The sequence below is a fragment of the Grampus griseus genome (genome assembly GCF_964374135.1).
Source record: "Grampus griseus genome assembly, chromosome: 9".
Taxonomy (NCBI): Eukaryota; Metazoa; Chordata; class Mammalia; order Artiodactyla; family Delphinidae; genus Grampus; species Grampus griseus.
Window position 1 is genome coordinate 8,778,255 of NC_139003.1, and position 26,966 is coordinate 8,805,220.

General features: G+C 37.6%; 1 protein-coding gene across 1 annotated transcript in view; it reads right to left on the bottom strand.

Annotated features, from left to right (window-relative positions):
- The window catches only part of CNTNAP2 (contactin associated protein 2), a gene marked incomplete at both ends in the record, with an annotated part of 2,009,686 nt that overhangs the window by 1,183,481 nt on the left and 799,239 nt on the right, over positions 1-26,966 (bottom strand). The window contains one exon of the mRNA XM_082661728.1: positions 10,713-10,860. Within this exon, the coding sequence (XP_082517854.1) occupies positions 10,713-10,860 (148 nt within the window). The remainder of the gene's footprint in view (positions 1-10,712; positions 10,861-26,966) is intronic.

The window sequence follows — 26,966 nt, forward strand, 5'->3', positions numbered from 1 at the left end:
GGTAATTTTTCATTACTTTATTCTTATCTTCAGTCAATTATCAGAAAATATTATGCTTTGTTTTAATATGTTTATTTTTCTTGGAAAATTGTTTTATGAAAATAATTTTTGAATAATATTTGCAATACAAATATATCCTCTCTTATTGCATAATAGAAGTATATGATTATTCCTAACTTGGGGCTGCAAACATGGGTCTGATTACATTTTATTCTGTACTAATAATTCTGATTTGCTTTAAGTCAAAATTGTTGATTTTATATGTGAACTTTGAAAATTCCTGAGGGTAAATTTAAAGTTAGATTTTGTAGTAAGCAATATAATGTAACCCTAACTCTAAATCAGTGACTTACAAAGTATTTCTCCTGAATATGAACTAGCTGTCACTTGTGACTGTCTTGTACTTAAGTAGAAAGTTATACTTCCTCTGCCTTCTCATTGAACAAACTCAATAGTAACTATTTTCCAAGTAAATAAATCACACTGGAAAAAATTAATTAAATGCTGATAGCTTGTATCTCCACACGCACGAGAAATGAGAATGAACTTCTTTGTTCTTCATTTTCATAAATCTCGTTTCAATGCAAATGTCATCCTCAAATTTCAATCCAGGGATGAGACCCACTGCGTACCTGACTTTTTATTACATAAAGTGATAGTACCTTATTATCTTTTAATATCTATACTTTTAAATTTAGATTGCTAAAAAAGTAAAGACTGTGACACAAATGATCCAGTATATTTTCACCATCTCAACAAACAGCAGACTACTGCAAGAATGATCAGTGGCTGCACTATCACCACAGAGGTGAACCACAGTTAAATGTAGAGAAATAGTCTATTATAAAATATTCCAATTCCAGTTTGAAAAACAATCTACTTTTTAAAGAACCAAAGAATACAACATGTGCTTGAATCTAAATCCCATTTCTCTTAATAGCAAGACCATTTCTGGTTATACACAGTAAATGTATTTATTTTCTATCTAACTGCACACAAGCTTAAGATCACAGCGTGTCCTTGCATACATAATACACTGGCATGACAATTTTAATTATCTCTTTACCATGTATAACTTGACTTTGATAGCTATTAAATCTATTTTTATATGAATTTACTTTTATTTTCACATCACTCAATACAAAGTTCAAGTTAATTAATGAGTGTGGTATTTTCCCCTCTGATGCGAAGCAATTTATATTTGTATTCCATGAAGCAGCCTCATGAAATTGTTCTTTAAGATGATCTTAAATAGAAATAACACAAGGTCTAGAAATATTTAACTAGAAGAAGAAATACTGAGTTCTTTCTTTTAAATACGGCTCTTCTGGTACACCTATGAAGACATTCAGTTTAGCAATTATTTCAACATTCTGTAGGCCCCTAGAGCACCATTCAATATGATGTAATAGAATCATACCCTGTTTGAAAGAGAAATTAATGAAACATTCCCATTCACCATTGCAACAAAAGAATAAAATACCTAGGAATAAACCTACCTAAGGAGGTAAAAGACCTGTACTCAGTATAAGACACTGAAAGAAATCAAAGATGACACAAACAGATGGAGAGATATACCATGTTCTTGGATGGGAAGAATCAATATTGTGAAAATGACTATACTACCCAAAGCAATCCACAAATTCAATGCAATCCCTATCAAATTACCAATGGCATCTTTCACAGAACTAGAACAAAAAATCTTAAAAATTGTATGGAGACACAAAAGACCCCGAATAGCCAAAGCAATCATTTCTTTTTAACATCTTTATCGAAGTATAATTGCTTAATAATGTTGTGTTACTTTCTGCTGTATAACAAAGTGAATCAGCTATATGTATACATATATCCCCATATCCCCTCCCTCTTGTGTCTCCCTCCCACCCTCCTTATCCCACCCTTCTAGGTGGTCACAAAGCACCAAGCTGATTTCCCTGTGTTATGGAGAGCCAAAGCAATCTTGAGGGAAAAAACAAGAACAAAACAGAGCTGGAGGAATCAGACTCCCTGACTTCAGACTATACTACAAAGCTACAGTAATCAAGACAATATGGTACTGGCACAAAAACAGAAATATAGATCAATGGAACAGGACAGAAAGCCCAGAGATAAACCCACACGCCTATGGTCAACTAATCTATGACAAAGGAGGCAAGGATATACAATGGAGAAAAGACAGTCTCTTCAATACGTGGTGCTGGGAAAACTGGACAGCTACATGTAAAAGAATGAAATTAGAACAGCCCTAACACCATACACAAAAATAAACTCAAAATAATTAAAGACCTAAATGTAAGACCAGACACTATCAAACTCTTAGAGGAAAACATAGGCAGAACACTCTATGACATACATTGCAGCAAGATCTTTTTTGACCCACCTCCTAGAGGAATGGAAATAAAGACAAAAATAAACAAATGGGACCTAATGAAGCTTAAAAGCTTTTGCACAGCAAAGGAAACCATAAACAAGGTGAAAAGACAACCCTCAGAATGGGAGAAAATATTTGCAAATGAATCAATGGACAAAGGATTAATCTCCAAGATCTATAAACAGCTCACGCAGCTCAATATCAAAAAAACAAACAACCCAATCAAAAAATGGGCAGAAGACCTAAATAGACATTTCTCCAAAGAAGACATACAGATGGGCAAGAGGCATATGAAAAGATGCTCAACATCACTAATTATTAAAGAAATGCAAATCAAAGCTACAATGATGTATCACCTCATACCAGTCAGAATGGCCATCATCAAAAAATCTACAAACAATAAATGCTGGAGAGGGTGTGGAGAAAAGGGAACCCTCTTGCACTCTTGGTGGGAATGTAAAATGATACAGCCACTATTGAGAACAGTAGGGAGGTTCCTTAAAAAACTAAAATTAGAACTACCATACGACCCAGCAATCCCACTACTTGGCATATACCCTGAGAAAACTATAATTCAAAAAGAGTCATGTACCACAATGTTCATTACAGCACTATTTACAATAGCCAGGACATGGAACCAACCTAAGTGTCCATTGACAAATGAATGGATAAAAAAGATGTGGCACATATATACAATGGAATATTACTCAGCCATAAAAAGAAATGAAGTTGAATTACTTGTAGCGAGGTGGATGGACTTAGAATCTGTCATACAGAGTGAAGTAAGTCAAAAAAGAGAAAAACAAATACTGTATGCTAACACATACATATGGAATCTAAAAAAAAAAAGTGGTTCTGAGGAAACTACGGGCAGGACAGGAATAAATATGTAGACCTAGAGAATGGACTTGAGGACACGGGGAGGGGGAAGGGTAAGCTGGGACGAAGTGAGAGAGTGGCATGGACATATATACACTACCAAACGTAAGGTAGATAGCTAGTGGGAAGCAGCCACATAGCACAGGGAGATCAGCTCGGTGCTTTGTGACCACCTAGAGGGGTGGGATAGGGAGGGTGGGAGGGAGATGCAAGAGGGAAGGGATATGGGGATATAAGTGTGTATATACATATATATATATCTGATTCACTTTGTTATACAGCAGAAACTAACACAATGATGTAAAGCAATTGTGCTCCAATTAAGATGTTAAAAAAAAAGACACATTCACCCCAATGTTCATTGCAGTACTATTTACAATAGCCAAGTCATGGAACCAACCTAAATGTCCATCAACAGACGAATGGAAAAAGAAGATGTGGTTCATATATACAATGGAATATCACTCAGCCATAAAAAGAAATGAAATTGGGTCATTTGTAGAGACATGGATAGATCTAGAGACTGTGATACAGAGTGAAGTAAGTCAGAAAGAGAAAAACAAATATTGTATATTAACGCATATATGTGGAATCTAGAAAAATGGAATGGATGAACCAGTTTGCAAGGCAGAAACAGAGACACAGATGTAGAGAACAAACGTATGGACACCAAGGGGGGAAAAGGGGAGGGGTGGGATTAATTGGGAGATTGGGATTGACATATATACACTACTATGTATAAAATAGATAATTAATAAGGACCTACTGTATAGCACAGGGAACTCTACTTCACTTCGCTGTACAGTAGAAACTAACATAGCATTGTAAGACAACTATACCCCAATTAAAAAACAAAAGAAAATATACTGTCAAAAAGCATTATTTGAATAACATTTATAAAAAGAAATGTGTATTAGTAATAAAAATATCATACCCTGTTCAACCAATGAAGGAATTTATACAACATCAAGTAGTAAATAGTAATCAATTTTCACTGAGGGAATAAGGTAGGTCTGCATCATTTACATCTGACATTAGTTCAGTTCAGCAAACATTAATTGTGTGCAGGGGGTCTGCTAATTAGCGGGACGCCAATGATGGCTATGATGACTGTGTCTGCCCGGTCCCCCCAATATCTTACAGTCTGCTACATTTTGGAATGTTTTGATGAATATTCCACTAGAAATATTTACATAGTGTAAAACGAGTAAAGAAAAAATGATGTGCTTCATTCTGGAAATTCAGAGAAATCTTCTTGCTGGAAATTGCATCTCGAGTGAATCTTGGAGGATAAGACAATTTGGTCAGAAGGATGATGGAGAGGGTACTGCAGTTGGGGAGGAGATCTAGGATGAACACATGTTATGGAAGCAGGTCATGTATTTGGAAATACGGATAGTTTGTATTAGTGGAGCATAAAGTACAACATGGAAATGATAGGACATTAAGACAGCAGAGCTAATAGGAAGGGCACTATATTTCAAGCTAACAACTTGGACTTTATAGGCAAATGTAGGATCATAAAGTGTTTTAAGCACAGGCGTGATATGATCTGATTTGCATTTTAGATTTTAAATTAGCAACATACTTTACACATAGAATTTGACAAATGCTAATGGACGGATGAATCTGTGTCACAATATATTGATCCTCAAGCAACATACAAATCTTTTACTTCACATATGTGTGTGTGATGAACACAAAATACAATAAGACAAGTATTACGCAAAATGAAATATCGAATGTAAATAGGAAAACCTGGGTTGACATTCAGAAGTGTTTTTACTTTTCTGCCCAGTTAAACTGATCTACACAGAAATTCTTACCAATTTTAATGAACAAATGTTGCACTGGATTGAATAATGTTTCCCCCAAATTCATAACCACCCAGCAACTCAAAATGTGGCCTTATTTAGAAATAGGGTCTTTGCAGATGTAATTAGTTCCTTTAAGATGAGGTCATACTGAATTAGAGTAGATCCTAAATCCAATGACTGGTGTCCTTGTAAAAAGGTCATGTGAAGACACAGAGACATAGACACACAGAGGGAAGACAGCCACGTGAAGGAAGAGGCAGGCATTGGAATGATGTGGCAACACCGGTCAGGGAACACCAAGAATTGCTAGCAACCACCAGATGCTAGAGGAGAGGCATGGGATGGTTCCTCTCTCTGAGCCTCCAGAAGGAAGCAACGCTGCTAACACCTTAATTTCAGACTTATGCTCTCTAGAAACATGAGAGAATAAATCTCGGTTGTCTTAAGCTACACAGTTTGTGGTATTTTGTTACGACAGCCCTGGGAACCTAATATACATACACCCGGCAGCATCTCTTGCCTAGGCAGCACGGGAGCTACGGCAGTTAGTCCGTGGTCCTTAGGAGAGAATATTCCCATTGGCACAGCATGAAAAGGACAAAACACTGTCCTCCTTCTAACTGTACTCGGCACCTCTTGATCTATTTCCCCCCCCCGGCTGGCACTTAATTTCCACCAGGATTTGCACTGGGTAACATATATATATAGGCTTTATTAATTATTCATCCAAATTGAAAGCATATATAAAAATGGTTTGTGTGTATCCTGGTTTGCCAAGGTGCTGACCTTACATTTATGAAGACTCTGGTTAAAAGCTAATTTAGTATTTGTCATCAGAAAATGCTCACTGCTTTAATCAATGCACCATGTAGGGATTTTGTAAGATGCATGTTTGAGTGCTTCAGACATAAATGATTTTTAAAAGTTATTAGACTGAGACCTCTCCCTTCTGCTTCATGCAGTCCCTTTGGTACAGAGTAAGAAGATTAGCATCAGTGTTTTGGGAGAAAGCTTACAGAGTCAGAAGACATTGGGAATATCATTAAGTTTTAAAAATAACAGCATGCACTTATTTCAACTAAACTTGAGGGAAAACCAAATGTAGAGGGAGCAGAATGATTTAAAATGAGTCTAAATTCATTGAAATTGGAATTCATATTATCATCAAGACGAGTCAGGAAACAAAAACAGCGGAAGCCCTGAAAGCTTAAAAGCGGTGGCCTGGAAGTAAACTTCTCCCTCCACCTGGAACAGAGTGAACTTCTTACTTTCAACCTTGAGAAGTATCTAACTTCTCAGATGACGGAGTAACCATGGAAGGACTGCAGAGAAGAAAGATGACAAATACAAGGGGAATTACAGTAGGTACACGCTCCTACAGAAGCAGCTTCATACTGATACTTTTCCTTCTCTAGTTCTTCTGGCAAACTTTAAAGTACAAACCCATTCCTTAACCTGCAGGTATAAGACAGATCTCAGATAAACCCCCTAAAGGGTTTCTAAAAAGTTGAGAGAATTCATTTCTTTTCCCTAGGAGTGATCAACGCCTCGTATCTCCTTGCCGGACTCTGGAATACACAGGATTGCTGTTATTAAGGGGGCAAAATGGGAGTGTATCTGAGGGACACTTCCCCTCTCAAAGATCCATGATTCCCTTCCCACTGAAAACCCAAACAAAGCCCTTGAGGCAGTAGCTCACTAAATGGTAAAAAAAAAAAAAAAAAGAAAAGAACTAGAAGGCCACCTTCTACGAGGCCACTCTAGTCTGAATTCCAGTATAGGTAAGTTTAAATCATCGATTAATTTTGGAAAAGTTGTCCATAACAAATATGTTTAACACATCTTTTTCTTATTATAAACATGTATATTTTTCTTGTAAAAGACATAAATATATTTTGCATTCTTCATATATAGATATATGAAAAATAATGGGATCTGGACATTGGTTAGGAAAATGACCCGGTTAGAGGAATGACCAGTCATAAATTTTTGACAGTACCGACAGCTTCCATGATGATTCAATTATCGTTTTCCAAACTCAGAAAAAAAAATTAGAGATTGCCATTTAAAAAATAAATGTTAAAAAAAGGACACAGGAGAAAAATAAGAAGATGTTTTGGTTCTTATAATCTGTACCATCCAATATGGGAGCCAGTAGTCACGCCACTTAAAACTCAAATTCAAATGAATGAAAATTAAACACAGCTTAGTTCTCAGTTGTCTTAGCTACATTTCAAGTGCTCAGTAACCACATGTGGCTAGTGGCTGGAGCAGATCTAGAACACTGACATCTTTGTATAAAGTTTTATCTTACTTTATGTTGCCAATTTATCACTTACTCCACTGGCATCTATTGGTATAAAGGTTAATCCAGTTTCCCAAAGTGTAGGATTATTTTCCCCCCAGAGAGGTTTGTAAACTAGAAAAGTCTAGCATCCTATCTAGCTTCAAGCATTTTTCCTTCATGTCTTGTGATTGCCAAGGCCCAGGCTTGATGGAAAATCTCGTGATAGCACTAACAATAATAATAATAAAAAAAGACAGGGTTGGCTTTAAAAACTACTCAGTTAGAAAAAAAAAAAACAAAAAACAACAAAAAAAACTACTCAGTTAGAAAAAACAGATAAATAGAAGACAATTCAACAGAAGTATGGGCACAGTTCTTGAACAAACCCTTCAAAAAAGAGGGTATACAAATTACAGTAAGCATAACCTCCTCAAAAATCAGGAAAATGTTCACTAACACTAAACTGCATATAATGAACAAACACCAGAATGGCTAAAACTTTCAAACGTTCATTTCTAAACGTCTGAATTTGTGGCGCAACTAGGAATCCTAGTACATTGGTTTTGACAGTCTAAATTGATAAAACCGCTTTAGGAAATTTTTCTCATTATTAACAAAGTTAGACATACATATATCCTAATTTGGTATTACCCCTTCCTAGCTCTATACCTATGAAAAACGTTCATAGCAATTCTATTGAAATCATCAAAAACTGGAAACAACTCAATGTTTATCAACACGAAATGAATACATAATTGTAGAGTAGGCATACAATAGAATAATATTATTCATGAAAATAAACAAATACCACAAATAACAACATGGGTAATTTCACAAATATTTTGAACAAAAGAAGTCAGAGGGGAAATAATGTATATTTTATTATTTCATTGGTATGAGATTTTAAAATTTTAAAAACTACCCTAATCTATGGGGATAAAAATCAGGTGAATATTTACCTTTAAGAAGTAGTAGTAACTGGGAGGGGGCTTGTTGGGTGCTTCTGAGGTGTCAATATAATTGACTTAACCCGATGAAGGTCACATGGGGTTCACTTTGTTAGAATTTAGGAGCAGGAAAACAGTAGTGGTGGTGAGGTCTTGTTGTACCACCAGGATGTCCGGTTTCCCTTTCAGCTCTGTCACTTAGGCTGTGTGCCTTTGGGAAATTTTTAACCCTCATTATTTGTATCCTAATAAATACTACTACTGGAGTAATTGCTCCACTTTCTCTTACCATGTTTTTCTTATTTACTGTGATATGATTAACATTTACATTTTTCATGACCCATGGAAATTGCTCAATAAATAATTATTAATAAAATAAATTACATACATCATGTTTCCATGGAGAATATTACTTATTTTTCATTTACTGAAAACTGAACATGCTCCTTAGAAAATATGTCATGCAGACAAAAACATTTTGTTTTGGCCTTCCCATCATGATGCTGAAAGCTAGAATATGCATGAACACAGAGTTCTGTTCCCATGAATACCCAGATCACATAGTAGAAAGGCTCCCAGTTTATGTTGAGGGTCATTTTAGGCTTCTGAAAAGTTAAATCTTCTTCCTGAATATCTACATTCTCCTGAAGAACTAAATCTGTCTCTCTACTCATTATATTTGCTACTATAAAGTGATGACCAAATAAAAGAAACACCTATGGAATTTATTAAATGATCTCTTTGGCCCTTTTTTAGTAACCAGCCCAGTTTTCACATAGCAGTATTGCCCATGAATAAATACGATTTGGTCATCACTACAGGTACTAAATTCATACAAAGGTGAAAGCTTTATATACTTTTTATTATAAACTACCAAATGTTTGGTTAATTTTTAAAAGCTTGCCCAATAGGACATTTGCATTTTCTGATTACAGTTAAGCTTTTGTTGCTATGGGTCTACAGGAAGGGATAGGGGAGAGTCTAATAGGAAACTCCTTGCGTGAAGCTGATCTCCTGATTCCCTGCCCTATCTGTATCCAGCATCCCTCCTCCCCCAGCAATTAGAACAGGAAGAAAAACTTCCCGGGAGGAGATGACTATTTTACCAGACACTTCATATTCTAAAGCTAGTGTCTGGGGGAATTCCCTGGCGGTCCAGTGGTTAGAACTCAGTGCTTTCATTGCTAAGGGCATACGTTCAATCCCTGGTTGGGGAATTAAGATCCTGCAAGACGTGAGGCGCAGCCACATCAAATAAAGCCAGTGTTTGCAAATCATGTGTTTGCAGACTGAATGTGTAGTACCTAGTGGCCTCAAAAAGCCTCAAATAATCTTTAAAGTAATTCTGTGTTAGTACTGCCTTCATAGAAGCAAATAAGATCCATCTTCTCCAGAAGAAGCCACCATCAACCTTCACCTAAAAGAAGTTCCACAAAGTTTTGAAGAAACTGAGGTCACAGTTCAAGAAGATGGATGGGCATAAAGTTAAGGACAAGAAGGATAGGCAGATAAGAATGCTAAGAAGAAGGAAGAAAGGAAAGAATTAAGAGGAGGACGGAGAGGAGAAAGCACCACTAGCAAAACCGGCTGAAACAACAGACAGCAGAATGACAATCCCTAAAACTCCATATATTGGAATCATTAGACATAGATATAATGTATTTAAAAAATACAAAAGGGTAATCAAAAACACGATGAAAGGAAAAGAAACTTTTTAGGTGACTGAGTAAGTTTTTTTTGTTTTTGTTTTTTGGTGATACGCGGGCCTCTCGCTGCTGTGGCCTCTCCCATTGCGGAGCACAGGCTCCAGACGTGCAGGCTCAGCGGCCATGGCTCATGGGCCCAGCTGCTCCGCGGCATGTGGGATCTTCCTGGACCAGGGCATGAACCCGTGTCCCTTCAACGGCAGGCGGACTCTCAACCACTGCACCACCAGGGAAGCCCCCTGAGTAAGTTTTTAAAAGGAACTAATAAAACTTTTAGACATATAAAATATAATTGACCTTAAAGCTCAGTGGTTGACTTTAAAATAACAAAAGGTATATATAATTAAAGAGAACCAGAAGGAAGTTCTTAAGACTGTTTTCAAATCCATCACAGAGTCAAAAAGATGAATAAGAGTGTAAGTTTCTGTTTTTTAAATATTTCATAAGACTTCAAGCAACTTTATGAATAAGCTTTGCTGTTTTAGTCTACTGAACAGAAATCATTTCCCAAGTCCTCTACTTAAGGTGTCCTTAAGATATTCTTATATGTGTGTTTGTGTAAAAATGTAAATATTATTTATATAAAGAAACATTGTAATTTACTGTCAGAGAAAGCAACTAATATTAAATAATTCAAAATAACAAAATTACTAATTAAATGAAGATGACAAAATCCACCACAAATTTCGACAGAATGGTACTCACAGTAAGAACAGCCGTAGACCTCAATTCTGAGCCCAATGCGGCCTTCTCCGTTCCAATCCAGAGGCACGATGCGCACATAGCGGGCGATCACTGGATGCTGTAAATCATGCCGAACCACACTATCGGAGTTGACGTTCCCAGGAAATGCCTGAAAAACAAACGGGATTCGAAAATTAGGGGAAAATACTTTAGAAACAACCATGTTCTCTATGTGCTGCAATAAACTTAAGTATTTTTATCCAACGGAGGGATTTCATATTCTCTAAACCATAAACAATTTGAAAAAAGCTTCTATATGTTCTTTATTTGAAAACACATCCAATTTTAAATGGGAACTAGGCCAAAGTTTCCATGGGTCCTTTCATATGTGGAAATGCACACATATATTAAAAGAATGAAACACTGTGGCACGCACTGTAGTATCCAGTAAACATTTAAATTACGAGTTCTATTATTTCACATTTAAACTATACAATAAGCAATTTTTTACAGAATCCAACTGTATTTCTTGCTTTTTAAAAATCTTCTCTATGTTACCTTCCCACACCATCATTACAAATTTGAAAATTTTTTCAACATCAGCTCGGTAAAAAGAGCAGAGGCTTGTGCAGAGGCGTGGGACTTCTACCTTTTGTCATAAATATATATGAGTGGATCAGAAACATGTTTATTTCATTTTTCTTATTTATAGAACATTCTGTCAAGAATCATTTGCCATGAATCTTTTTTTATGTTGAAAGTTCATATCGTCTATATTTTTTCAGCAGAGAACAAATGGATTTTCTTTGGGCATGGCTATCATTCATCAGCAAACATTTATAAAACATTTACTGTATAATAAGTATAAAGCAAGATAATACAGGGGGCACAGGGATAGGGAAAGCCATAGATGCCACACTCAAAAAGAATCTAATAATAGGAAAAATGTCAGTATAAAATTACAATTTAAAGCAAGGACGATTTAAGTCAAGAGACCATGATATTTTAGAATATGTCAAATAAATGAGAAATATATGTGTTTACTGTTTTAAACATGAACCACTTAATTTCATATATACATTCTAGCTGTCCCTACCTTAGATAACTTTAGTTTTTGGAAAGCTATATTCCACATGAGATCTTTTATATTTATTTAAATAATCTCCTAAACATTGAAATAAAAATTTTAAAAAGAACACTGAACTTTTTTAGTCACGAAAAGATACAACATAAACACTATATTACATTGCTAATCTGTTATATTCTTGACCTAAGGTTTTGAATTTGCTTCTATTTAAAATCAGGAGTTTCATCTTTTTGAAATATCTTTTATAACAACTTTTAAGAGTTATAAAATTAATAAGAGGCAAATAAAGAGATGCTTTTAATAAAAAAGTACATCGCAGCTTTGAAACGGAAGGCTCTGGTTTAATTGCACACAAATATCACAAAGGTAAATTTGAGGTATAAAGTTGGTTACCCAGTGCTCATTCTCTAGTCATACTCCTGGCCTCCAAAATACAAAATGTAGGGCTTCCCTGGTGGCGCAGTGGTTGAGAGTCCGCCTGCCAAGGCAGGGGACACGGGTTCGTGCCCCGGTCCGGGAAGATCCCACATGCCGCGGAGCGGCTGGGCCCGTGAGCCATGGCCGCTGAGCCTGCCCGTCCCAAGCCTGTGCTCCGCAACGGGAGAGGCCACAGCAGTGAGAGGCCCACGTACCGCAAAAAAAAGAAGCAAAATACAAAATGTATAGTGTAAGACCTAGTAATACAGGGAGCATACTGAAATATTTCCTTAAGATCTAAACTATTTTATAGAACGTAAGATGGTTCCAACAATCTGCATCATGGGTCATAGTCTATAACATGTACAATTTCATGCTTTGGAAACTGGGATCCTCTTCAGTAATGATTTTTGTTGTGTTCTCCTTGGTCTTCCTCAAGCTACATACTATCACTGCCTTTTCAAAATAGCCACACCCGCTTCAATCCTTCATTGGACAAAACCATTTGAGCTTCAGGTCTTAAATGTCATCACTTAAATAGACATCTTCTTTGCATCTTGTTGACAACATTTGATTAAGGGAAATAGTAAAAAGTTTTTCTTCTTTTTAGGTATTTTTCTAACCAGCTTTTAGTTTTACAAAGAAGCCACAAATCTAACTACTTTATTAAACCATGGCTGAATTTTAGTATCACTGTTGGTTGTTCTGTCTTCAAAAGCAATACCAATGAGAACCCCTGAATAAAATCACCTGAATTAAATCCCTGATGGCAGACAGGTTAATCTAACTATTATGTTTTTATAAAAATATTATTTATTTAATTTATTTATTTTTGGCTGCGTTGGGTCTTCATTGCTGCGCGGGCTTTCTCTAGTTGCGGTGCGCGGGCTTCTCACTGGGGTGGCTTCTCTTGTTGTGGAGCACGGGCTCTAGGCGCGCAGGCTTCAGTAGTTGTGGCATGCGGGCTCAGTAGTTGTGGCTCGCGGGCTCTAGAGCGCAGGCTCAATAATTGTGGCGCACAGCTTACCTGCTCCATGGCACGTGGGATCCTCCCGGACCAGGGCTCGAACCTGTGTCCTCTGCATTGGCAGATGGATTCTTAACCACTGTGTCACCAGGGAAGCCCTAAATATTATCTTAAATAATATTCAACAAAAGCCACCAAACAATTTTAACTTAAGGATCAACTATATGCTTAACATGGTGCTAGGTGGTATATGAATATTAACAACAAAGACAGCAAGTAACTTTCTTGGAACCCTGCTTCTGAGACATTTGTAGCCTTATGAGGCCTGAAAGAAGAAAAATACTCCTCTGCGTTTCTCCTCTACTCCCAGTGCTTTATTTCTGACACCAGATGTAGGGGTTTTCCCACACGTCACACAATCCTTTATGGACACCAGCTGGCGTCCCATAATTTAACTTAATTCTAATACTATCTACCTGGAGATAGATTCAGATCCCACAGGTTAAGGGCTCAGTCCCACAAGATGACCCCCACTTCAGATGCCAATCTCAAGTCCAGTTTGTCACCTATGCTTCTGACAGACCATACGACAGAGGTTCCACGACCACCTCCTTAGATTCAATCACTTGCTGCAGAGCTCACAGGACTCAGGAGAAGAGTTTACATACTAGATTACTGGTTTATTATGAAGGATGTAACTCAGGAACAGCCAGATGGAAGGGGTGCATAGAGCAAGGTGGCTGCGAAGGGGTGCCGAGCCCTCTCCACACATACCACCCTCCCGGCACCTTCACTTACCAAGCTTTCTGAACTCCTGAACTTCTGGGTTTGTATGGTGGCTGCAGTATGCAGGCATGAGGATTAAATCACTGGCCACTGGTGACGGAACTCAATCTCCTGCCCCTCTCTCCTTCCCAGAGGTCAGGATGAGGCTGCAAATTCCAACTCTCTAATCACACAGTTGGTTCCCCTGCTAACCAGCCCCATCTCACAGTTACCTAGGGGCTTTCCAAAAATCACCTCATTGACATGAACTCAGGTGTGGTTGAAAGGAACTTGTTGTTCATAACAAAAGACACCCATTTCAGCTTTATTGCACTTATCACTTAGGAAGTCCCAAGGGTTTTAGAAGCTGTGTGACAGAAAACATGGATCAAGACAGAAAAAAAAATTTCTTTTTATAAATCATGATGTCACAGGCCTTACTGCAAAAGGCAGCATCAAAAGGAAGTACAGAAGTGCGTGGCATAGCTAGTAATTTCCATAGTACTTGGAATCCTATGAAGACTATGTAATCAGGAAAACTACAGAAAGAGATAGACCTCAGCTGAGTCGGAGGGCAGAATGGTGTTCAGGAGGTAGAAAGGGAGTAGGACACAGGAGAGAACAGGAAAAGGCTGGCATAAAGAAGGAGCTCAGATCTAGGGCTAGATACTTTTCCTTCTCTAGTTCTTCTGGCAAACTTTGAAAACCTAGGGGCAGGACGGTAATAAAGTTCTTTTCACTCCTTCTCCCTGTGTCTGTCCCCCCAAAAGGATTTGACTAGCTTATCTGGAAAATCCACTTTAGAACTATAACTGTGGACTCTGAAGACATCAACTAAGGTATATTCAGGAATAAGTAATAAGGACATAAGTCTGATTGGAAGTGTTTATATTGGAACATCATGAATGTTTTAACAAGTTCTGTCTGATTATGGATGAAAGAACCTAGCATGCATTTCTTTTTTTAAGATGACAGAATGAGAGCCATATTCAGGAGATCCTAGGTGGTGGGAGATCATCGTGGGGGCAGAAAGATTAGCAACAAACAGTTAAGAGTGGATGCCACATGGTGGTAAGGGAAAGTGAGAAAATAAAAGAGATTTATTTCAAAAGAAGAAGTAACAACATTTTGAGAGAAGGGAGTAAGAGAAAAGATACAGAGCAACCTATTCCCAGGTATTAACATATTGGCATTGGTGACAGAAAGAGGGAAGGGGGATAAAACAGGAGACATCCATTCCTTCCTTCCCCAGAAAACTCTGCTCTTTAAGTAACAGCAACCAGATTTTCTTTAAAATTTCTTTAAACATTACCCAGACTTCACTCTTAATCCACCTGATCCAGGAGAGGCAGACGCCTCTCTCTGACACCAGGGGTGGGCACCTAACTCAATGAGGCGCAATTTTAGCACTTCTGCTGGAATAATTCATTCACATATTCGCTCATTGATCCATCCACTTATTCATTCGCTCAGGAAATATCTGAGAGTCTTTTATGCACCAGATACTGTTCAAATCACTGGGGAGACAGGGGTGAACAATACAGAGTTTCAGTTCACATTTATATTATTAAAGTACATAGTATGGCAGTACAGAGTGGAGCAGATAATAAATAAAATACAATGAATATATTTACAATAGCTAGGACATGGAAGCAACCTAAATGTCCATTGACAGAGGAATGGTTAAAGGTGTGGTACCTATATACAATGGACTGTTACTCAGCCATAAAAAAGAATGAAATAATGCCACGTGCAGCAACATGGGCGGACCTAGAGATTGTCATACTGAGCAAGGAAGTCAGACAGAGAAAGAAAAATATCATACACCGCTTATATGTGGGATCTAAAAAAAAAATGTACAAGTGAACTTATTTACAAAACAGAAATAGAGTCACAGATGTAGGAAAGAAACTTATGGTTACCAGGGAGGTAAGGGGGGAGGGATAAATTGGGAGATTGGGATTGACATATACACACTACTATATAAAAAATAGATAACTGATAAGGACCTACTGTATAGCATAGGGAACTCTTCTCAACACTCTGTAATGACCCATATGAGAAAAGGACCTAAAAAAGAGTGGATATATGGATATGTATAACTGATTCACTTTGCTGTACAGCAGAAACCAACATTTTAAATCAACTATACTCCAATGAAAATTTAAAAAAATATACAATGAATATATATATATTGAAGATACCAAGTTATATAATATGTATATATTGTTATATATTACAGGCATGCCTCATTTTTCTGCTTCACAGATACTGTGTTTTGTTTTCTTTTTTTTTTTCACACAAATTGAAGGTTTATGGCAACACTGACTGCAGCAAGTCTATTGGCACCATTTTTCCAACAGCATTGCTCACTTTATGTCTCTGTGTCACATTTTGGTAATTCTTGCAATATTTCAAACTTTTTCATTATTATTATACTCGTCATGGTGATCTGTGATCAGTGATCTTTGATGTTACTACTACAATTGTTTTGGGGTGCCATGAACCATACCCATAAAAGATAGTGAACTTAATCTAGAAATGTGTGTGTTCTGACTGCCCCACTGACTGGTCATTCCTCCATCTCTTTTCCTCTCTTTGGGCCTCCTGATTCCCTGAGACACAACAATACTGAAATTAGGCCAAGTCATAAATCTAAGTGTTTAAATGAAAGGAAGAGTCAACTGATGCAGCAAACTTCATCGTTGTCCTATTTTAAGAAAGTGTCACGGCCACCCCAGCCTTCAATGATCACCACCCTGCTCAGTCAGCAGCCGTCCACGTGGAGGCAAGACCCTCCAGCAGCAAAAAGGTGACAACTCCCTGAGGGCTCAGATGACAGCTCACGGGTTTTTGCAATGAAGTATTTTTAAATTAAGATATGCCCATTGTTTTTAGACATAATGGTATTGCACACTAAATAGACCACAGTATAGTATAAACATAACTTTTACACTGCTTTACCGGGAAACCAAAAACGTCATGTGACTCACTGTATTGCGATATTCTCTTTACTGTGGCGATCTGGAACTGAACACGTAATATCTCCCAGGTATGCTTTTATATATATTTTTATATATATATATATATATATATATACACACACACACACACACATATATATGTATACATATATCTACATATATATGTGTGTGTATATATATATATAATTACATATATTGTATACACAAAGGCCAGAAATGCAAACATCTTGAGTATACTTTGCATGTTCTGAGGACAGTAAGGAAGCCAGAGTTTGTGGAGCACAGTGAAGAAGCAAGGAGGGCCTGCAGGCCATGATAATGTTGTCAGTTTCATTTTAATTGGGCTGGAAGGAAATCCACTGCAGAGTTTTAAGCAAAAAAGTCACATAATTTAATTTTTAAGACTGGGGCCAGTAAAATCCCCCTCCCCAAATAAAGCAAAGTTCCTAGGAAAATAGAAGACTAGAGCATAACATAAAACCTAGGATAGTGGTGGATGGAATAATCTGGTGACATGTGCTCCAGAGGAGTGGGGTTGTTTATGGAAAAGGTAGGAACGCTGGAGTGGATGTGAGTGCTGGAGAGGAGCGACAGAACACTTCTTGTATCCTGGATCCCAAATGTGTGACATATGTGAGGAGGAAACAAAACAATACACAGAGCCACTAGGAATGAAAGCACTCCATCCACTGAGCTCCTGCTGGCCACTGTATTATAAAGGGATGGATGTCAGAGAAAGACAAAGTAGGCCCATCTGTGATGACATCATTTCAGCATCTAAATTCAGAGCTTGCTGAAGAAAGCCTGCAGGCTTTCTGATTATTTGATCTGTGTTCTCATTTGTTTGCTTTTAAGGAAACTGAAAGAATAGCGACTAATACAAAGATATTTAAAGGGAAAGATAATTAGTGAAGATTTAAATATATTGCATTTGAGACTTCTCCATCAGATTGAAAGGTCGCATAGAAAATTGGAGATGTTTAGGATAGCTTTTCAGAAAGGGTAACATTTATTATTTATGAACAAATGCAGGGCATATGGTATTCAGAATTCACAGCATCAGTAGATTGTGTTTTTTGTACTTCTTTTCACTTCCAAGCATACTGAGATTTAAGACAGTACCCTAAATTGAAGTTTAAAACATTTCAAAAGAATGGTGTAGGTGTTCCCAATCATTGTCTTGAATATAAAGGTGTAAATATACGGGAAATGTCTCATCTATAGCAGTATTTGGAAAAGTTAAGAAAAGTAGAAGGAGGTGTAGTCATTGATTTTTATAAAAACAACATCTAATATTTATACATCATTTTATTATTTAAAGCGTTCTAGTACACTCTGTACTGTCTGTGCCTCATAGGAAATTCTAAGTTTGGAAGGGATGCTATGTTTTCAAATCGGGAAACTCAGGCTCTGAGAAATTAGAGGACTTACTGGATGTCGAATAGCTAGTCTGGGTAAACCAGGGCAAAGTAACAAGAGCGTCCACTCCCACACTGCCCTTTGTTTGAGAATCAAATTTTCAGCTGGGAATAAAGCTTTTTCTATTTAATAGGCACAACACATTTTATTTTTGATATTTGATGTTACCCACTTGAATGTCAAATTTAAAGTTTGATAGATAATTTTTATCCGACCACACTTTGGATGTACACTTGATTTCCATCCCACTAATTAGCATATTTTGCCTGCATCCTTTACTGTTCTCAGCATTTTTATTTCCATGAAGTTTGACAACATTAATATCTTCTTTTCTCATGCATTTTCCCCAAAGATGCTCCTACTGTGATCATTAGCCAAAGCTCCTCTGCAAATTTTAATACAAGCAATTAAAAAGTTTGCATGACACTGTTTATTATGAAAAGAAAGGCAGGTCTGCTATAGTGCAAATACTATTTAAGTACTAACGGCTACATTGTCATACGGTTTGAAAAGAACATTTTTTTTCCCACATCATTTGACTCTCACACTCACTTGCACTTTTTCACATGAATGTAAAAAAAAAAAAAAGAAAGGAAAAAACAAGGTAAGATATACAGCTGATTTTTACAAAACCCTTATGATTTGTAAATCTGTACCAAAAATTGAAAAATTACAGAGGAAATTGAATCTTTCTTGAATAGAACGCTATCCTTTAAAACTCAACCTTCATTTAGACAAATGTCACACAAAATGTATGCTTTGTGGGTACACGGAAGCACCAGCCAACTTCAGCATTGTAAGACTGAAAATCAATTTGCATAAGCTTGTGAATTACATGTCACTGCTACTGAATCTCCCGTACTGGCTGTGATTTGTATATACGCTTAGGAGGATTTTTTATTTAGTTATTTATTTTTTTTTACTAACATAGCATTTATGTAATTCGCCAAGCTTTATGCTTAGTAAAACAGAACAATATAACGTAATGCTAAACTGATGGTGCTCGTTCTGAGTTACTGTCTTATAAATTATTAAAATATACAGCCAAGAGAGCTTTTTTTTAAAAAAAATTGAGTTGTTCAGAAAGCTAACTTCAGAATAATCTAAGTATCACTGAAGTTTTAATAACTGAAAATTTCCCACCGTGTGCACTAAATATTTCTTCTAGTTCAAACAATAATTCCGATGGCCTAAGGGAGGAGAGGCAGACTTTTTCTTAGTACCAAATAGTAAATATTTTCAGCTTAGCATGCTGCATACCTTTCAGTTCCAGATCCTCCTCCTTCTTCCTTTTCATTTTTAACAACACTTGAAAAATGTAAAAACCATCTTCGTTCACAGACATTAAAAGAACAGGCATGGACCAGAGTTAGCCCATGGGCTAGAGTTTGCCAACCCTCGGTCCAAGACAATCTTTCAAATGAATAAATCCTCCCTCAGAGAGGAAGCCAAATCTAAAATCATCAGCAGACTTTTGAGCCCCTTGGCATTTAAAAACCAACAAACTTTGGAAAAGCGTTTTGTCCACCCTTGAAGCGTATGATTTATCAGACTGGAGAAAAACGTATAGGGATGTAGAAGGATGTCATGTATAACGCAGGAAGTAACATTTTCCCTCAAATTCATTATTATGCGGTTTGAAGTGTAACTTAGAAAGTATTTTATGAAGGGAATAAATATATTTAGTCTTCACTAAAACCTCACCTTTTCAGAAACCTAAAATAAGGGATTGCAAGCTCAAGGTTTTGCTTAAGACTGAAAAATGTGTCTAAGACATCCAGCTCTTGTATAAGCAAGCCTATAGGAGGGGCTTCTAGTGCCACAACAAGTCTCATAAATGGCAAATTATGTGAGAAAAACAACCACACACGAGTACTTCTTGAAGTGAGAGATCTTATTTTCTTAAGACAGAAAATGCCGCGGCTGCCATAGAAACACATATTGAGTCCTTAAGTTGATGTCATAAACCTGTGATCATTCTAATTACTTTTCTTTCAGTTTAATTTTATTTCTTGCTGGATTTTAAATGTTATTGTCCTCATGCCATCAATTCCTATCAAAAGGTAGAAACGGATTTTCTACTGTGCAACCTTGATCGGAGTCTCCAAGCCTCAGTTTGACTCCCTGCGAGGCAGAAAGAAAAGAAGTACCTTCATAAAGTACTACATGTTACCGCCCCACTCTGGCCTCTTCACCTGCACGCTCTGGTCATCCTCTTGATCGGGCTGTACAAACACATCCTGCAGGACTCAACTTACATAAGCTTCTGGAGTAAGTCCATTCCCTGACACTCACTCCTCAATCACCCACCGTTCTGCAGGGAGCCTCATAGCATCCTATACTTTTCTTTCCCTTCATTCAATTGTAATAACTTCATTATGTTTGTGAACATCCACCTAATCACTGTTGCAGACATACGTAAGTCAGCATGGAAGCTTGTGATCAAACCTCTGGTTCCCCGCTATTCTGCTGTCCCTAGCACAGTGGATGGTGTTCAGTGAGTATCAGTTTACTGCCCGGTTAAATGAATAAATAAAAGTGTTCATTCCCAAACTCCCACCTGTTTACATTTCACAGCTCTTATTTTGGGATGTACCAAAAACGAGTTCAAAAATATTTGTAGTTAATAAACCATATGTTAGATAATATCCTACAGGAAAAAAATAGAGCATGCTTGTCTGATTCGACAAGACACTAGGTTAATAAAACAAGGTTTCCCAGAGTTATGGGGATGTCATTATCAATATATAAAGTATCTGGGAATTCCAGAGATCATGAGGGAAAAACAGGAAACAGTCATGCAAAAATCACATCAAAATCAGGGGAGAAATGCTAGGATCAATGTGAAAATTAACACACACATACACACACACACAAAGCCGACCATCAAATCTCTATGTTCACTTCTGTAGTGCACTTGAACTCTGCTAAAAGCATATTCTTTAGATTGTTAAACCACAGCAAATATGTTGGGGGGAAAATGCCAAAATATTTTATCTACATATAAGCAGCAATACTCTCTCTGGACACTTCTGCTCCTGACTCAGATATTTCTTATCCTTTTCGTGTTATGAACATATTTTAGAATTATCTTACTAGAAGAACCATTAATCAATTAAAAATTATGATGTAAAACAGTCATTTTGACTTAAAAAAACAATAAGGCAAATATCTTTAAAAATCTAGCTCTTTCATCAATCTTTCCCTTTATGTTTTATGGGAATCACATGGTGATGGTGTCCTATAGGTTTCATCCTTTGCTCAGCTGCTCTCAGCACACCCAAAAGGTAGATCCAGTCTTTTGGATGGCTTCACTGTCTCCCATAGCTTATTCCCATGGGATCTTGGATTCCTCTCTCCCTCCTTCCCTTTCTTTTGTCCTTTTCTTTTCTCCTTCTTGTCCTCCCTCCTTCCCCCTTTCTCTCCCTCCCTCCTTCCCTTCAGCGGTCCAGCATGGAAAGAAGAGACAGAGGGACTGCCCCACATAGTCATTCAGGGACCCAAGCTCACCATGTTTGGTTCTCATCATTAACCTCTGGTTCTCAAGGCCACCGAAGAAACAGAAGAAAAAGCATGGAGAAATGTACAGGGGTGGGGCTTATATTCGGATTTAGAAGTAGAGGGTATCACTTCTATACACATTGCACTGGTCATGTATCTTTCTGGCCTTAACCTTAATGTGGAAGAGGTTGGGGAATGCAGCAGAAAACATGGAACAGGTTTGATAAACGCATAACATTGTCTCTGCCATGGAGAGGTTACACAATGTTCATGCATTTCTGAAATTCTATGCTTATCTATATCCTAGCACTTATTATACTGAATAGTAAAATTATATAAGATCATTTGTTGGTCTCCCAACAAACTACAGACAACATAGGCAGCAACACAGCTTTTATTAAAATTGAGGTATAATTTACATACAGTAAATTGCAAAGATCTTCAGTGAATAGCTTACTCAGTTTTGAGAAATATTCATCCATGCAATTCCCTCTCCCCATGATAAAAATATTTCTAATAACTCGGAAACCTCCCTTTTCAATCTCAATCAGCACTCTTCTTAGTTGACGCCACTCCCTACCCTATGTAACCACTTTTTCAATTTCCATCACCATAGATTAACTTTGCCTTTTCTTGAACTTACGAAAGGGATCAAACATCACTTTCACTCAGAATGATGTTAAGATCCCCCATGCTTCTATATGTATCCATAGCTAATTCCTTTTTATTGCTGAGTAGTATTTCATTGTATAATATACCACAGTTTGTTTATCCATTCTTCTGTTGACAGACTCCAGATTTTCCATTTTTTACTCATATGCATGAAACTACTCTGAGTATTTGTGTAAATTCCTAGGAGCAGAATTTCTGAGCCCTAGAGTAGATGCATGTTTATTTTTTAAGGAATTGCCAAACTTCTTTTTAGTGGTTACAGCAGCAATCAAGTATTTTAAATTAATACAGCAGAGAAATCTGCTGTATATTCTATATAACCTAAGTTCATTATTTTATGCATTTATTTTCTCTCAAAACGTGCCTACATTTTTTCATCATCCTACATGTCAAACCATAAGAAAGGATGAAAATCATTAGATAAATGCTATCAATTGTCTTTTTTTTTTTGCGGTACATGGTCCTCTCACTGTTGTGGCCTCTCCCGTTGCGGAGCACAGGCTCCGGACACACAGGCTCAGCAGCCATGGCTCACGGGCCCAGCCGCTCCGCGGCATGCGAGATCTTCCCGGACCGGGGCACGAACCCGCGTCCCCTGCATCGGCAGGCGGACTCTCAACCACTGCGCCACCAGGGAAGCCCTATCAATTGTCTTTTATTCTAATACTTGAAATAAATATATATATACAAAGTAAAAAAAAACACACACACAAAAGCAATGTCATCAAGCTTAACAATGTTAAAGTACAACACAACTGACAGAAATTTGGAGATGGAAAAGTTTGAGAGAATGGAGAAGAAAGGACCTGGTGAATAATATCTGTGTCCTTCAAGTAAGGAGACAAAAGATATGACCAAAGTTTGATAGAACAGCAAACCCACTTGTAAATGTGTTATCAGAAGTAACAAAACTAACAAAAAAACAATTTAAAATATTTGAAAAAAATCGATATAATTCCTAAAAACAGGCCAGGTACGGGGGAAAGTAGGTTAGCTAATTACAAATTGATCTATCAAGAATCAGTAGTCGGGCTTCCCTGGTGGCGCAGTGGTTGAGAGTCCGCCTGCCGATACAGGGGGCACGGGTTCATGCCCTGGTCCAGGAAGATCCCACATGCTGCGGAGCGGCTGGGCCTGTGAGCCATGGCCGCTGGGCCTGCGCGTCCGGAGCCTGTGCTCCGCAACGGGAGAGGCCCACGTACCACAAAAAAAAAAAAAAAGAGTCAGTAGTCAGTAGGTAATTTCTAAGTTGATAAGTGAACAAACTGCTATATAAGTGTATAGGGAGAATGTAACCAGAGATGGGGAGATATTGGGAAGAGAACTTTTGCTTTTTAAATTAAATTCTTTCTGTACTACTTGATTAAAAATATTTCTCCATATACTATTTTGATAAAAATAAACCACAAAAAATATGTTTTGGAGGGCTGTGTCTAAAACTTTGGCTTTCAGATTTTTGGCAAACTAGGCAGATAGAGACACATGCAGTTGTGAGATTCATCTTGTCTGTAAAAATAAAATCTAACCAGTTGCTTGGCGAAGCATTAAGACTCCTGGTACTGAGCCCAGAAAGAGATTTCTCAAATGAGTCTGATGGAAAAGGAACCATGCTACACAATGAACAAAGTGTTCTACAACATCTGTATGAGAAGATAGCAGCAAATCTCATAGGGAGTTTCTTGCAGTTTCTAAACGCCAAAACACAATGGTAAGCAAAACTTCCAATGCAGGTATTCAGCTCTCTGCTGAACTGACTTAATCTAGAAACGGTTCAGGGTCTCTAGAGGAATGAATGGATTGCATTTCCTCCAGGTTATACTCCATAAACACTGCTTTTCTCAAGTATTTAATGTTTCAGTGGCAATGAATTTGAGAATATACTTGGAGGTACCCAGAGTACATCTCATTCTAAATGTGGAACCAAATGTGTTCATAAGCATAAAATCAATAAAACAATCAAGTTTTATTTAGGGTGAGGGTCAGAGTTAGCAAAGTAAATTACCAACTTTAAATTGTATCTTTTCAAAATGTGAAATTCTTGATTTGGATAGCTTTATGCCACGGAATACTAATAATTTTGACTTTAAATGTATTCTCTATTTGCACATTAATAATGACTTTATTCTTTCTCAATTGAATATACTTATGCATCCTACCATTTTTATATTCTATAGCAAAATTAATACCTGGTAATGTTTCTTTGAAATACAGAGAAAGAACCAAAATAACTAACACTTCCTGGGTCTATAAAAGCTATTTTTTCCCAATATATTTGAATCTTACCTTTTATAGGGAAAAAACCCCAGCATTTTACATTATATTCCTCCACTTTTACTGGTCCTAGTTTCCTGCTCCTTTTCTTTACAAAATTTCTCAAATAAATGGGCTGTGCTCTGCATGTCTCTCTTTCTCTATGCTCTCGTTTTCAGCAATTTTTTTTTTTTTTTTTTTTTGCGGTACGCGGGCCTCTCACTGTTGTGGCCTCTCCCGTTGCGGAGCACAGGCTCCGGACGCGCAGGCTCAGCGGCCATGGCTCACGGGCCCAGCCACTCAGCGGCATGTGGGATCCTCCCGGACCCGGGCACGAACCCGTGTCCCCTGCATCGGCAGGCGGACTCTCAACCACTGCGCCACCAGAGAAGCCCAAGTTTTCAGCAATTTGCTAATTGTTATCTTTTCTTTTGAAACAGAAATCAGAAAGATCACTGATAATAGCCCAGTAAATTTTTTCTTGGTTTTTCAATTTTTCTTCAACTTCCTCTACAGTCAGTCATCCACTCCTTGAATCTCTCTTATTCAGGGACATTTCCATTTTGCACACTTTATTTGGTCTCAGATTACTTCTCCATCTAACTGGATATTTTTAATCTCTCTGTGGACCATTAAAGATCTTGTTGTTCTCCTTACCCTTCTACAAGTGAGATCATCCACTTTCACGCCTTCAGACATATTCTACGAGGACATTTTGCTGTCCGTCTGTTTCCTCCACTACCCAGATTTTATTTTCTATCCTCATGGGAGCCTGAGTAATGATGAAGCTAGCTGGTATAGATTGGATTACTCAGGCCCCCTTACTGTCGGGCGGCTGATTCTATTCCACCAATGGGGCACATCAGCCAATCATCAACTCTTCTCAGGCAGCCTGTCTTCCGGGGGGGCCTAGCTTCCACTGGTCTTTCATAACACTGTTTCCTCTCTTTGTTCCGTAAGCTCCAGGAATGGTAATGGCTTCCCTGGGCTTCTAATTCATAAGCGTCTCATCATCCCTTCTTCACTCCCTTAAACCTGCTCACACTTAACTGTCCCTTCACTACATTCTATTTAGGTAAACCCTTTTGAATGCGCTATCTGCTTCACTGACTAGTACATGAGTACAAAATTCCTATTATAATCTCTCAATCACTTTATCTCCAAAGTCCTTAGAGTATATCCAGTTGAAAATACCTGTGCAGAATTCTAATTTTCCAATATCCCAATTTCCCTAAAATCTTTGGTTCTATTAACTTTACTTTCCTCTGTGCTTTTCATTATCAAATCCTGGTTACTGTTCTTTAGATTCATTTATTTTTCATTCCAGGGTTTAGGCTCTTTTAATTGTTTCCTACCTGAGATTGTATAATTTCCCAGTTTTTTCCCCCACTTTCAATCTTACTCTTCTACATGCAAAATATGGTACTAATCATGTCAAGGCCTCTGACTAAAAACTTTGGGGAAATCCCTACTTCTTACTAAATAAAATTCAAATGGAAGGTGCTATTAAAAACTACCTTGTGGGCTTCCCTGGTGGCGCAGTCATTGAGAGTCCGCCTGCCAATGCAGGGGATGCGGGTTCGTGCCCCAGTCCGGGAAGTTCCCACATGCCGTAGAGCGGCTGGGCCCGTAAGCCATGGCCACTGAGCCTGCGTGTCTGGAGCCTGTGCTCCACAATGGAAGAGGCCACAACAGTGAGAGGCCCGCGTACCGCAAAAAAAAAAAAAAAAAAGATATACTTTGTAGAAATCACATAGACATATACAGATAGGCTGACCATAACTGGTGTCAATCAAGGTTGTTTCTCAAGTTGGCCAAACAATCTTAAAAAATCATGAGAATCTCTACTCTGTTGCAGGTGTATAAGAAATAGTTCACTTATGCTAGTTTATGCTAGGTTTAGTTTGCACATCTTTTTTTTTTTCCCTCTGAATGGTTTAACTAAATTCTTACTCTCTTCTGAAGAGTCCGCACATTCTCACTCCCATGCTCTAAACAATGCTTCATTTGACCTCACAGCCAGGATCTTAATAGGAAATGAGTAAAGGAAATACCTTCTATATTTCCTGTTATTTTAAAATAACTGCATATAGAAAATGTTCTTTTGCATAGCTATTCCAACTAGTAAATTTTAATAAGAATTTATTAATAAAATACTATAATAATGGAAAATTTAAACATATATCTTTCATTTATGGATACGTCAGACAAAA